At 41.7% G+C, this 12513-nt stretch overlaps 1 protein-coding gene across 1 annotated transcript in view; it reads right to left on the bottom strand.

The window, feature by feature from the left end:
• LOC133536415 (voltage-dependent N-type calcium channel subunit alpha-1B-like) overlaps positions 1–12513 on the bottom strand; it is a 446201-nt gene that overhangs the window by 292978 nt on the left and 140710 nt on the right. Inside the window, exon 6 of the mRNA XM_061876915.1 lies at positions 1399–1586. Within this exon, the coding sequence (XP_061732899.1) occupies positions 1399–1586 (188 nt within the window). The remainder of the gene's footprint in view (positions 1–1398; positions 1587–12513) is intronic.

Here is a 12513-nt window from a genome sequence, read left to right on the forward strand (position 1 = left end):
ACAATATAATAATACAATATATCAGCATTTACAGTGGTGCAAACAAGTATTTAGTCAGCCACCGATTGTGCAAGTTCTCCCACTTAAAATGATGACAGAGGTCTGCAATTTTCATCATAGGTACACTTCAACGGTGAGAGACAGAATGTGAAAAAAAATCCAGGAATTCACATTGTAGGAATTTTAAAGAATTTATTTGTAAATTATGGTGGAAAATAAGTATTTGGTCAACCATTCAAAGCTCTCACTGATGGAAGGAGGTTTTGGCTCAAAATCTCACGATACATGGCCCCATTCATTCTTTCCTTAATACGGATCAATCGTCCTGTCCCCTTAGCAGAAAAACAGCCCCAAAGCATGATGTTTCCACCCCCATGCTTCACAGTAGGTATGGTGTTCTTGGGATGCAACTCAGTATTCTTCTTCCTCCAAACACGACGAGTTGAGTTTATACCAAAATGGATACATGGACGATACAGCAAAGGATTGGGAGAATGTCATGTGGTCAGATGAAACCAAAATAGAACTTTTTGTTATAAACTCAACTTGTTGTGTTTGGAGGAAGAAGAATACTGAGTTGCATCCCAAGAACACCACACCTACTGTGAAGCATGGGGGTGGAAACATCATGCTTTTGGGCTGTTTTTCTGCTAAGGGGACAGGACGATTGATCCGTGTTAAGGAAAGAATGAATGGGGCCATGTATCGTGAGATTTTGAGCCAAAAACTCCTTCCATTAATGAGAGCTTTGAATGGTTGGCCAAATACTTATTTTCCACCATAACTTACAAATAAATTCTTTAAAATTCCTACAATGTGAATTCCTGGATTTTTTTTTCACATTCTGTCTCTCACAGTTGAAGTGTACCTATGATGAAAATTACAGACCTCTGTCATCATTTTAAGTGGGAGAACTTGCACAATCGGCGGCTTACTAAATACTTTTTCGCCCCACTGTATCATATCCTGTATACATAATATGTAAATATTACATATATGTTATATTTTATATTGCTACTACGGTACATTTTTAGGCTAATTTATACCTGCATTATCCTTTCCATCCTGACACTTTCCAACCTTTGCAACTGAGCTACTGTGTACAACAATTTCCCTTGTGGATTATTAAAGTTTGTGTAAGTCAATCTAAAATGACATTTGATGTTCGCTCACAATAATTTCAATGGATTTTGTACAAAAAGTGATGCACTGCCATCTGTAGATGACTGAGGGAATTAAAATGTTATTCGAAAAATAATTATTTACATTAATTATAAGTAAAGCTGGTGGACACACTGACACTCAGAATATTGGAGAATATGCAGCAAGCAGCTACAGTGTCTTGCACAATCCATTGCTCGTTTTTGTGAGAACAAAATGCAGTACGTATGGACTCACGCTGTAGAGAATGTCAACCCAGCCCTCCATGGTGATGCACTGAAACACCGTAAGCACAGCAAACAGGATGTTGTCGAAGTTGGTAATGCCAAAATTGGGTCCAGTCCAGTATTCCCTGCATTGGGTCCCGTTAGGACACAACCTGGCTGGAGGCTCCAGACCACAAGGCCATTCTGCTGCTCTTTCACCTGCAATAAAAAAAATATATATTTGTATGCACATACTTTTTTTTTGCTGCTTTACATTTGAAAAAGTCAAATATTGGCAAAGTCCGAAAGATCTCGGTGTGTTACAAAGGTATCCACCGCCCATAGAAATGTACGTATGTCCGCCATGAAGTTGGCGTGAGGCTGTGCACATTTCCACATCAACTTCAGTATTGATACATCTCATTTTTGCCATGAAAAAGATTCTACGCCAGGTTTTTGTGCGTATGCAAGCTTGTTACATGAGGGCCATGCTCTCCAAAAGGACAGCTATACTGTTGCATTTCAGTGCCAGAACGTAGCTACCTGTATTGTACGTCTATAGCATGGGTGTCAAACTCTGGCCCGCCGTGTAATTTAATTTGGCCCTTGAGGCAAAATCAATTTAGCATTAGAGCTGGCCCGCCGGTGTTATACAGCGTCGGTGCCGCTGTAACACCGCATTCACCGCTAATACTCATACTTGCCAAACCTCCTAATTTTCCCGGTAGACTCCCGAAGTTCAGTGCCCCTCCCGAAAATCTCCCGCGGCAACCATTCCCCCGAATTTCTACCGATTTCCACCTGGACAACTATATTGGGGGCGTGCATTTAAGGCACTGCCTTTAGCGTTCTCTACAACCTGTCGTAACGTCCGCTTTTCCTCCATACTAACATAATATTTGTGGCTTTTACACACAAACACACACACACACGTGAATGCAATTCATACTTGGTCAACAGCCATACAGGTCACACTGAGGGTGGCCGTATGAACAACTTTAGCACTGTTACATATATGCGCCACACTGTGAACCCACACCAAACAAGAATGACAAACACATTTCGGGTGAACATCTGCACCGTAACACAACAGAACAAATACCCAGAACCCCTTGCAGCACTAACTCTTCCAGGAAACTTCCAGCAAACTGACCAATAATTAACGTTTTATTCGTGCATTTTCTCATGCTACTTCAAGGCTCGAATGTTTGGTTCATTCATTATTGTTATTTTATTTTCCAATTTATCTTTTTCTTTTTCTTTTCTTAGTTTATTTCGAACATGACATACATACAACATTATACATCAGTTAAATTCATCATTTCGCAATACACAATACATCATGTCCGAAAAGGAGTAGGAAGAAGCAAAGCTTATTTGATCCTACCCCTTTTCCACTCCAGAGCGCCCACAATATATACAATTATTCACTGACCTTCTTTACAGCAAAATTTCAAAATAGCAAAATGACATCTATGAGTGATTAACACAGCAGTTTTCTAACATGTACTTAATTATTTCAGTCATTATTAACATACTAAGATGAAGAATACCTTATTTTCAATAAGTTTGAAAGTGTTTCTCATAATACTTCTTCTTTGTACTTTGTAAGCACTATTAATTTAAACATCCTCTTAAACTGACTCATATCAGTACAATGTTTAACTTCTTTACTTAATCCATTCCATAATTTAATTCCACATACTGATATGCTAAAAGTTTTAAGTGTTGTACGGGCATACAAATGTTTTAAGTTAGATTTTCCTCTAAGGTTATATTTCTCCTCTTTAGTTGAGAAGAATTGTTGTACATTCTTTGGTAGCAGGTTATAATTTACTTTGTACATCAATTTAGCTGTTTGCAATTTTATCAAGTCCTCGAGCTTTAATATTTTTGACTCAATAAATAAAGGGTTTGTATGTTCTCTATATCCAACATTGTGTATTATTCTAATCGATCTTTTTTGTAACACAGTTAACGAATGTAACGCACATTTGTAGTTGTTTCCCCATATTTCTGCACATTATCATTAGCTTTTGGAAAACATTTGATATTTACCTCAGAAGATTGCAAATGGAAAAAAAGGCATAACATTTTTATTTAAATGTTATTTGATATGCCCTTGATATTTTTTTAATTATTATTATTTGAAACTGGATTTTGCATGTTACTAAAGTGATAGAAGCCTTTCTTGTTCAATATTTAATGCAAAACTTGTTTGGGTCCCTATTAAAAGGTTAATTTGTTCAACCTTGGCCCGCGGCTTTGTTCCGTTTAAAATGTTGGCCCACTCTGTATTTGAGTTTGACACCCCTGGTCTATAGCTTCCTTTTCCATGTGCCTACTGTCACACTGCGGTGAGGGAAGTCTTGTCTTGTGATTTGCATATTTTATTTTGAAAAGCAACTCCTCTTGTTCCAGATCACGGGCCCTTCCTTTTGTGTCACCAGTCTGACGTCATCCCTGACCCCGTCTCGTGCTTACGTGTCTTTCTAGCGTCCGTGCCCATGTCCATGTCGATATCCTTGTCTTGCTATTCCCTTGTTTTCTTCTTTGGATGAAGAAATCAATTGCTGTAATTTTGAGTTTTACCTTTTCCTCCTTTGAGCGCCCTTTGTTATCCTAGCCTTTGTCCAACATAATTGGTGAGTTTTTGTGTTTTTTCTAAATTCCTTTTCTTTCTCAAAGATTGAGTGATATTTTTGTTTATCCGTATTAAGTATAGATTTATAGCCTTTTTGCTCTTCCTCCTGTTGGAGCTCTTTATGTTATTTTTATAGTAGATACGACTTCATTGTAAGTTTGTTCTTTTGTTAGTTTTTTCGGAGTGATTTTTGGTTTACCTTTTTCTGGAATTATTTCCGCAGATTTTTTGGTAATTATTAAATGCGTAATACTTTTGCTCTGGAGGTTAAAAGTTAATTCACAATAAAAGCCTTTTTTGGAACTTCCTCTCTGCATCTGGGTCCACTCCTTATTCCAAGTCCTGACACCTACTCGCTTTCCGTGTTTCCCCTCCTCTGTGCTCATTGTTTCTTGTCCTGTGTTGTCATCCCGCAGCGCCTCTCTGTCTCAATCAATCAATCAATCAATCAATCAATGTTTACTTATATAGCCCTAAATCACTAGTGTCTCAAAGGGCTGCACAAACCACTACGACATCCTCGGTAGGCCCACATAAGGGCAAGGAAAACTCACACCCAGTGGGACGTCGGTGACAATGATGACTATGAGAACCTTGGAGAGGAGGAAAGCAATGGATGTCGAGCGGGTCTAACATGATACTGTGAAAGTTCAACATGATACTGTGAAAGTTCAATCCATAATGGATCCAACACAGTCGCGAGAGTCCAGTCCAAAGCGGATCCAACACAGCAGCGAGAGTCCCGTTCACAGCGGAGCCAGCAGGAAACCATCCCAAGCGGAGGCGGATCAGCAGCGCAGAGATGTCCCCAGCCGATACACAGGCGAGCAGTACATGGCCACCCGATCGGACCGGACCCCCTCCACAAGGGAGAGTGGGACATAGAAGAAAAAGAAAAGAAACGGCAGATCAACTGGTCTAAAAAGGGAGTCTATTTAAAGGCTAGAGTATACAAATGAGTTTTAAGGTGAGACTTAAATGTTTCTACTGAGGTAGCATCTCGAACTGTTACCGGGAGGGCATTCCAGAGTACTGGAGCCCGAACGGAAAACGCTCTATAGCCCGCAGACTTTTTTTGGGCTTTGGGAATCACTAATAAGCCGCAGTCCTTTGAACGCAGATTTCTTGCCGGGACATATGGTACAATACAATCGGCAAGATAGGCTGGAGCTAGACCGTGTAGTATTTTATACGTAAGTAGTAAAACCTTAAAGTCACATCTTAAGTGCACAGGAAGCCAGTGCAGGTGAGCCAGTATAGGTGTAATGTGATCAAACTTTCTTGTTCTTGTCAAAAGTCTAGCAGCCGCATTTTGTACCAACTGTAATCTTTTAATGCTAGACATGGGGAGACCCGAAAATAATACATTACAGTAGTCGAGGCTAGACGTAACAAACGCATGGATAATGATCTCAGCGTCTCCTGGATTCGAGCTGTGTGTCTCGTCTCCCCGGACTTCCCCTGAACTTCTTGTAGCCTTTTCAGGATCTTAACTTTTCGCCTGCATACGGTAGGGGTGTAACGGTACGTGTATTTGTATTGAACCGTTTCAGTACGGGGGTTCCGGTACGGGGGTTCCGGTTCGGTGCGGAGGAATACCGAACGAGTTCCACACGAACATATGAAGTCGCCGCCTATGCTAAAGTTTTAACAAGCTGCTCCGCACCGTTCTGCCTCAGTCTGAACACAGCACCCTGCATTGTCCCGCCCACACAACCATCTGATTGGTTACATACAAAGCCAATCAGCAATGCGTATTCAGAGCGCATGTCGTCAGGGCTTCAGTGTCGATGTCGGGCAGATAGGTCTGTAGCAGGGGAGCAACTCACTCTCCCCAAATTATATTCCAAGTCAACTACTTTCTAAACATCACTATGAGCCCGTGGACATTCTAGAAACAAACTGCAGCTCAGCTCACTCGCAGTCCTTGCTTTAGGTGAAGGTTAGTTAGCTTTTAGCGAAACGTTAACTCATTTTGGGGTGTGCGTGTGTGTGCGCGCGCGTGTGTGCGTGTGTTACGGACAGTGTTGATTGAGGTGTGTTGAAGCAGCAAAAAAAGGACATAATATTAAATGAAGAGTTTCTGTCTCTGATAGTGTATGAAATAATTCAAGTCCATTATAAAGCCTACATAAACTCCATGGTGGTCAGGGATGAATTTTCAGCTATAGTTACATGAATCATTAGTAATGTAGCAGCCTAGTTTTGAATGGCAGGGTCCCTGCTATCACATGTTGATAAAAATATAACATTTACATAATAAAAATCTTCTACAGGCTTCCCAAATGCTGTAATAAAATAAGCATGATGAGTTGACTTCAAACTATTTAATGTTGCACTTTTTATACGTAGAAGAAAAGTTGTGTCATTTTATTTCATCTAAGCAACTACTTGAGGCAGTTTAATGTGGATTAACGTGGGCAGAATTATTATAGTGTTCCCAATCTTAAAAGGATCAAACCATTGTTTACAAATTTAAGTCTCACCTTAAAACTCATTTGTATACTCTAGCCTTTAAATAGACTCCCTTTTTAGACCAGTTGATCTGCCGTTTCTTTTCTTTTTCTTCTATGTCCCACTCTCCCTTGTGGAGGGGGTCCAGTCCGATCCGGTGGCCATGTACTGCTTGCCTGTGTATCGGCTGGGGACATCTCTGCGCTGCTGATCCGCCTCCGCTTGGGATGGTTTCCTGCTGGCTCCGCTGTGAACGGGACTCTCGCTGCTGTGTTGGATCCGCTTTGGACTGGACTCTCGCGACTGTGTTGGATCCATTATGGATTGAAATTTCACAGTATCATGTTAGACCCGCTCGACATCCATTGCTTTCCTCCTCTATGGATTGAACTTTCACAGTATCATGTTAGATCCGCTCGACATCCATTGCTTTCCTCCTCTATGGATTGAACTTTCACAGTATCATGTTAGATCCGCTCGACATCCATTGCTTTCCTCCTCTCCAAGGTTCTCATAGTCATCATTGTCACCGACGTCCCACTGGGTCATTATTGTCACCGATGTCCCACTGGGTGTGAGTTTTCCTTGCCCTTATGTGGGCCTACCGAGGATGTCGTAGTGGTTTGTGCAGCCCTTTGAGACACTAGTGATTTAGGGCTATATAAGTAAACATTGATTGATTGATTGATTGATTGAAATTTGGTAAATGAATAACCCCAAAATTGATATTTTGTTGTTTTCTTACTGTAACGAAAATGAACCGAACCGTGACCTCTAAACCGAGGTACGTACCGAACCGAAATTTTTGTGTACCGTTACACCCCTAGCATACGGACATTGACGCCTCTCTCCAGCCCTCGACCTCTCCCATGCTCACAGACTTCCGAGCCTGCCTTGCCCTCTCTGGACTTTCGCATTTTTCACAACACGCACCTTCAACACATAGTCGCACACCGCATATTTTGGTTAGTTGCACACTTCATACCATAGTATTAATAAACACGCCTAAGGCTAAGCGACGTCCCCGACTCAGTGCCGTCTCCTTCTCCACTGTACCCTTACATATACACTATCATAAATATAAACAATACAGTACCTGGGAATTTTATCATTATTTATCGGCACCAATTTTTAGTGTGCTTACGTATTAATGTCGATTTGTTTACTGATAAAATCTTATTTTTATAATGTAGGATTTAATAATGATAACTGAGCTGTCTAGTTGTCTTATGTCGTTTTCATTTGCAAGTATGCATTCATTTAAGTTAGCCCTCGTTGCGTAGTCTTGTCTTTTGTTTAGTCCTACAAAATGTTCATACTGTAAGTATTGTACTTATAGCACATCACTAGTTTACCTGTAACATGCATCTTAGTTGTAGCTTTTATTCCCAACTTTTGAGTGCTCTTTATCAGGCTTTGTTGGCGTATTGTATTAATCAAGTGAAGTAAAGTGAATTATATTTATATAGCGCTTTTCTCTAGTGAGTCAAAGCGCTTTTTACATAATGAAACCCAATATCTAAGTTACATTTAAACCAGTGTGGGTGGCACTGGGAGCAGGTGGGTAAAGTGTCTTGCCCAAGGACACAACGGTAGTGACTAGGATGGCGGAAGCGGGGATCAAACCGGGAACCCTGAAGTTGCTGGCACGGCCACTCTACCAACCGAGGTATGCCGCCCCTCTTATTATGTTAACTCATATTATGTTCAACATATGGTGAATGTTTATATTCAATCAATCAATCAATCAATCAATCAATCAATGTTTATTTATGTGGCCCTTAATCACAAGTGTCTCAAAGGGCTGCACAAGCCACAACGACATCCTCGGTTCAGAGCCCACATAAGGGCAAAGAAAATCTCACAAACCAGTGGGAAGTCAATGTGAATGACTATGAGAAACCTTGGAGAGGACCGCAGATGTGGGTGACCCCGCCCATCTAGGGAAGACCGGATGCAATGGACGTCGAGTGGGTCTAGCATGATATTGTGAAAGTCCAGTCCATAGTGGATTTAACATAATAATGAGAGTCTAGTCCATAGTGGGGCCAGCAGGAGACCATCCCGAGCGGAGACGGGTCAGCAGCGCAGAGATGTCCCCAACCGATGCACAGACGAGCGGTCCACTCCGGATCCCGACTCTGGACAGATATTCAACTTGGAGAAAGCGAACCACCAGGTTTAAGTAAATAACGGTTGAGAAGGAGGCTTAGTCGGATATTCGCATGTGGACTGGAATTAGCTCTCTCACGAATTAAAGCAATAAAACCAGGCTTCGGAATGCAAAAGTTTTAGCTCTATCCAGGCAGAGAGATTCCATGTTTATCCTAAACGTCAACCTACAAGTTGTGGTATACATCTGTTGTCTTCCCAGTCACTAAACACTAACATCTCCTTACATGGTCAGGTTGTGCTGTCCTGACTTAGCCTACACCCGGACAGAAAAAGAAGGAATATAAGACTGCTAGTGTGGTTTCTCCAGGTGAGGAGTCCTTCATTTTTTAATTTAGCTCCTCCAGGTACTGCAGACCTGTATAATGACACTCGCTTGTAATAAAGCAACTTTTTGTCCAGCAACTCGGCTCCGACATCTCTTTTGATCCAACCGCAGTGTCGTGTTACCCTTCTGCCCGAAAAGGGGTGACAAGACCAGAAATACACTTCATTGGCATGGAAAATTATATTACAGAGGCAAAAAGGTCTGTTTGCTTGCCAAGTTTTGGCCGGACGTGACACAGTGTGCAACAAAGGTATGAAAATACGTTTCCGTTTGATTTTAAGTGAATCGGTACCCAATAGTACTGGTTTTATAGGTTGGTACCTGTATAAAGTACCAAATTCGGTACTCTTGTTACACAGGAATAAAACCTACACATGGTGACTTCTAGTTCAGTGCGAAGAAAGCTTCACCTATCAAATTAAAACTATTTGTCGGTGACGTCATCGCTCGCGTTTTTCTGACAAATTTTATGAGCGATTTCTGTCAACTTTGCCGATGAATCTTTTCAACCCCTTGTCTCAACAGCAGTGATAACAACTATTCATCACACAAATGAGTAAAACATCATAGGAGGGGGTGTCTATACGACTGAAGCAGTAATTACAGAAAATTATTTAATCCATTCATTATCAAAAATGTGCAACATATCAATAAATGGCCAATAATGTACATAATTGATTAACAATGCATTTAAATAGTCTGGGTGTTGTTGGTTTATTGCACACTAATACAAGTGCATAAACCTTCAACTTCATCGGATACTGATGGGTACACACTGTGTACATTAGCAAGCATTATGACTGTTTTGAGAAACACACACACACACATTAACCTCGCCTAATGACAACTCCAGTGTTTTGGTAGCGGGTGGTGAATATTGTTGCGTCCCGGAGGAGTTAGTGCTACAAGGGGTTCTGGGTATTTGTTCTGGTGTGTTTGTGGTGTGTTACGGAGCGGATGTTCTCCCGAAATGTTTTTGTCATTCTCGTTTGGTGTGGGTTCATAGTGTGTCGCATATTTGTAACAGTGTTAAATTTGTTTATACGGCCACCCTCGGTGTGACCTGCATGGCTGTTGACCAAGTATGCGTTGCATTCATTTATGTGTGTGAAAAGCCTTAGATACTATGTGATTAGGCCGGCACGCAAAGGCAGTGCCTTTAAGGTTTATTGGCGCTCTGTACTTCTCTTTACGTCCGTGTACCACTACATACAGTGGCGTTTTAAAAAAACATACATTTTACTTTTTGAAACCGAAACCGATAATTTCCGATACCACATTTCAAACCATTTATCGGCCGATAATATCGGCAGTCCGATGTTATCGGACACCTCTAATGATCAGAGTATGTAATATAGTAATAGCTTCATAATAATAATGATAAATCCATCATAGGCTTGTGTGATATAGACCATGCATGATATATTGGTATATCGTGATAATACATGTTGATAGCACATTCTACCTGTGTTCTGTAAGTTTGACACTAAAGCAATAATCATCTGCAGTCCCCTCCAAGGTTTCTCATTGTAACCCATTGGGTTGAGTTTTCTTGCCCTGATGTGGCATCTGAGCCGAGGATATCATTGAGACACTCGTGATTTCGAGCTATTTAAAAAAAACTTTGATTGATTGATTAATTGATTGATTGATTGTGTGGGGGGAGGTGTAGTCAGCAGCCTACAGGAGAAAAAGTCACCACCGCTGTCCATGGTACTGAGGATGAGCACCAGCGGGCAGGGGCTGGGCATGTGCTGACGGCGAGACACAGCTGGCTGTTGATTAGATTTCACAGGTGGTACGCGTTAATCTAATCATCTGTTGTCTTTAACAGTAAGTGGCCCGGAGCGGAGGATGAGAGAGGTCTGGGAGTGACTGCAAAGTCACGACATGCTGGGAAGCATTTCGGAAAGGTCTTGTAAAAGAAAAAAAACACTTAAAACTTTGTCAACTTGGCACGCCTGACTGTTGTGATGTGTATGTCACTGGAACCGTTAGGAAGCAACTTCCACAGATAGATCGATTGATTGATTGATTGATTGATTGATTGATTGATTGATTGATTGATAATTTATGAAACATTTTTTTACCAAAGAACCACCGTTACATGTTATGTAGACCAAAAGGAAGTGTTTTAAATATAGAAAAAAAATCATAATATGACCCCTTTTATATACCTATAAATTATATATCGACCTACCTACCTACCTACCTACCTACCTACCTACCTACCTACCTACTTACCTAGCTATACCTACCTAAGCTACCTATACCTACCTAGCTACCTACCTAGCTACCTATACCTACCTAGCTACCTACCTATACCTATCTAGCTACCTATACCTACCTAGCTACCTACCTAGCTACCTATACCTACCTAGCTACCTACCTAGCTACCTACCCATACCTCGCTACACCTACTTAGCTATACCTACCTAACTACCGACCGACCGACCGACCGACCGACCGACCGACCGACCGACCGACCGACCGACCGACCGACCGACCGACCGACCGACCGACCGACCGACCGACCGACCGACCGACCGACCGACCGACCGACCGACCGACCGACTGACCGACCGACGCCGGTATAGCTCGGTCAGTAGACCGGCCGTGCCAGCAACTTGAGGGTTGCAGGTTCGATCCCCGCTTCCGCCATCATAGTCACTGCCGTTGTGCCCTTGGGCAAGATACTTTACCCACCTGCTCCCAGTGCCACCCACACTGGTTTGAATATGAAAATTAGATATTGGGTTTCACTATGTAAAGCGCTTTGAGTCACTAGAGAAAGAGCGCTATATAAATATAATTCACTTCACTTTAATGCGCCTTATAATCCAGTGCGCCTTTTGTATGAAAAAAAGAACTGAATAGACCGGTGCGCCCTATGGTCCGGGGAAATAAGGTATCCCTTTTTTAGAATAATTTGGCAAAAAGTGATATGATGCCATTTCAAAGAAAAACCTCTTTGAAACTAAGTGGCCAAATTTCAGCCCTACCCTTTAAGTTTAGCACATATGTCGAAAATGGTAAAAAATGCAAACAGTTTTTTGGTCAAAGCCGACTCAAAGGTTAAAAGGACAAGGTTCTAAAGTAGAAAATACTCAGCAGGAAAGTCAAAATTGCCCGATGTGCGCCCGAGGGAATTAGACCGTCAGTATTTTTTGTTTTTGGCTGCATCCACATGATCAGTGGTTGATGCTGAAGAGAAATAAACGGAGTTATTTGCGACCTCTTCGACGTCCAAATTGGAATTCTATGAGGTCTCAGCAGCAGCGATCCATCACGAGCTGAACGTTTTGAAGTGTCATTCATCAAAATCGAAACGTGACAAACGCCTGTCAAAAATTCTGCTTTGCGCTTGTTTGCCACACGGTTGATATCGGAACATTCTGGAGGAGTGCCTGTGCAATGCACACACGGAGCCCTATCAATAATTCATGTCAATAAATGCATAATGAAATATACTGTATCAGGTGTGGGAGGGGGGACATTTTCCTGGCAGGGACGATGAATTCGAGTGCTTGTAGGACAACAGCACAGCT

Source organism: Nerophis ophidion, linkage group LG17, assembly GCF_033978795.1.
Source record: "Nerophis ophidion isolate RoL-2023_Sa linkage group LG17, RoL_Noph_v1.0, whole genome shotgun sequence".
In the NCBI taxonomy this organism is placed as follows: Eukaryota; Metazoa; Chordata; class Actinopteri; order Syngnathiformes; family Syngnathidae; genus Nerophis; species Nerophis ophidion.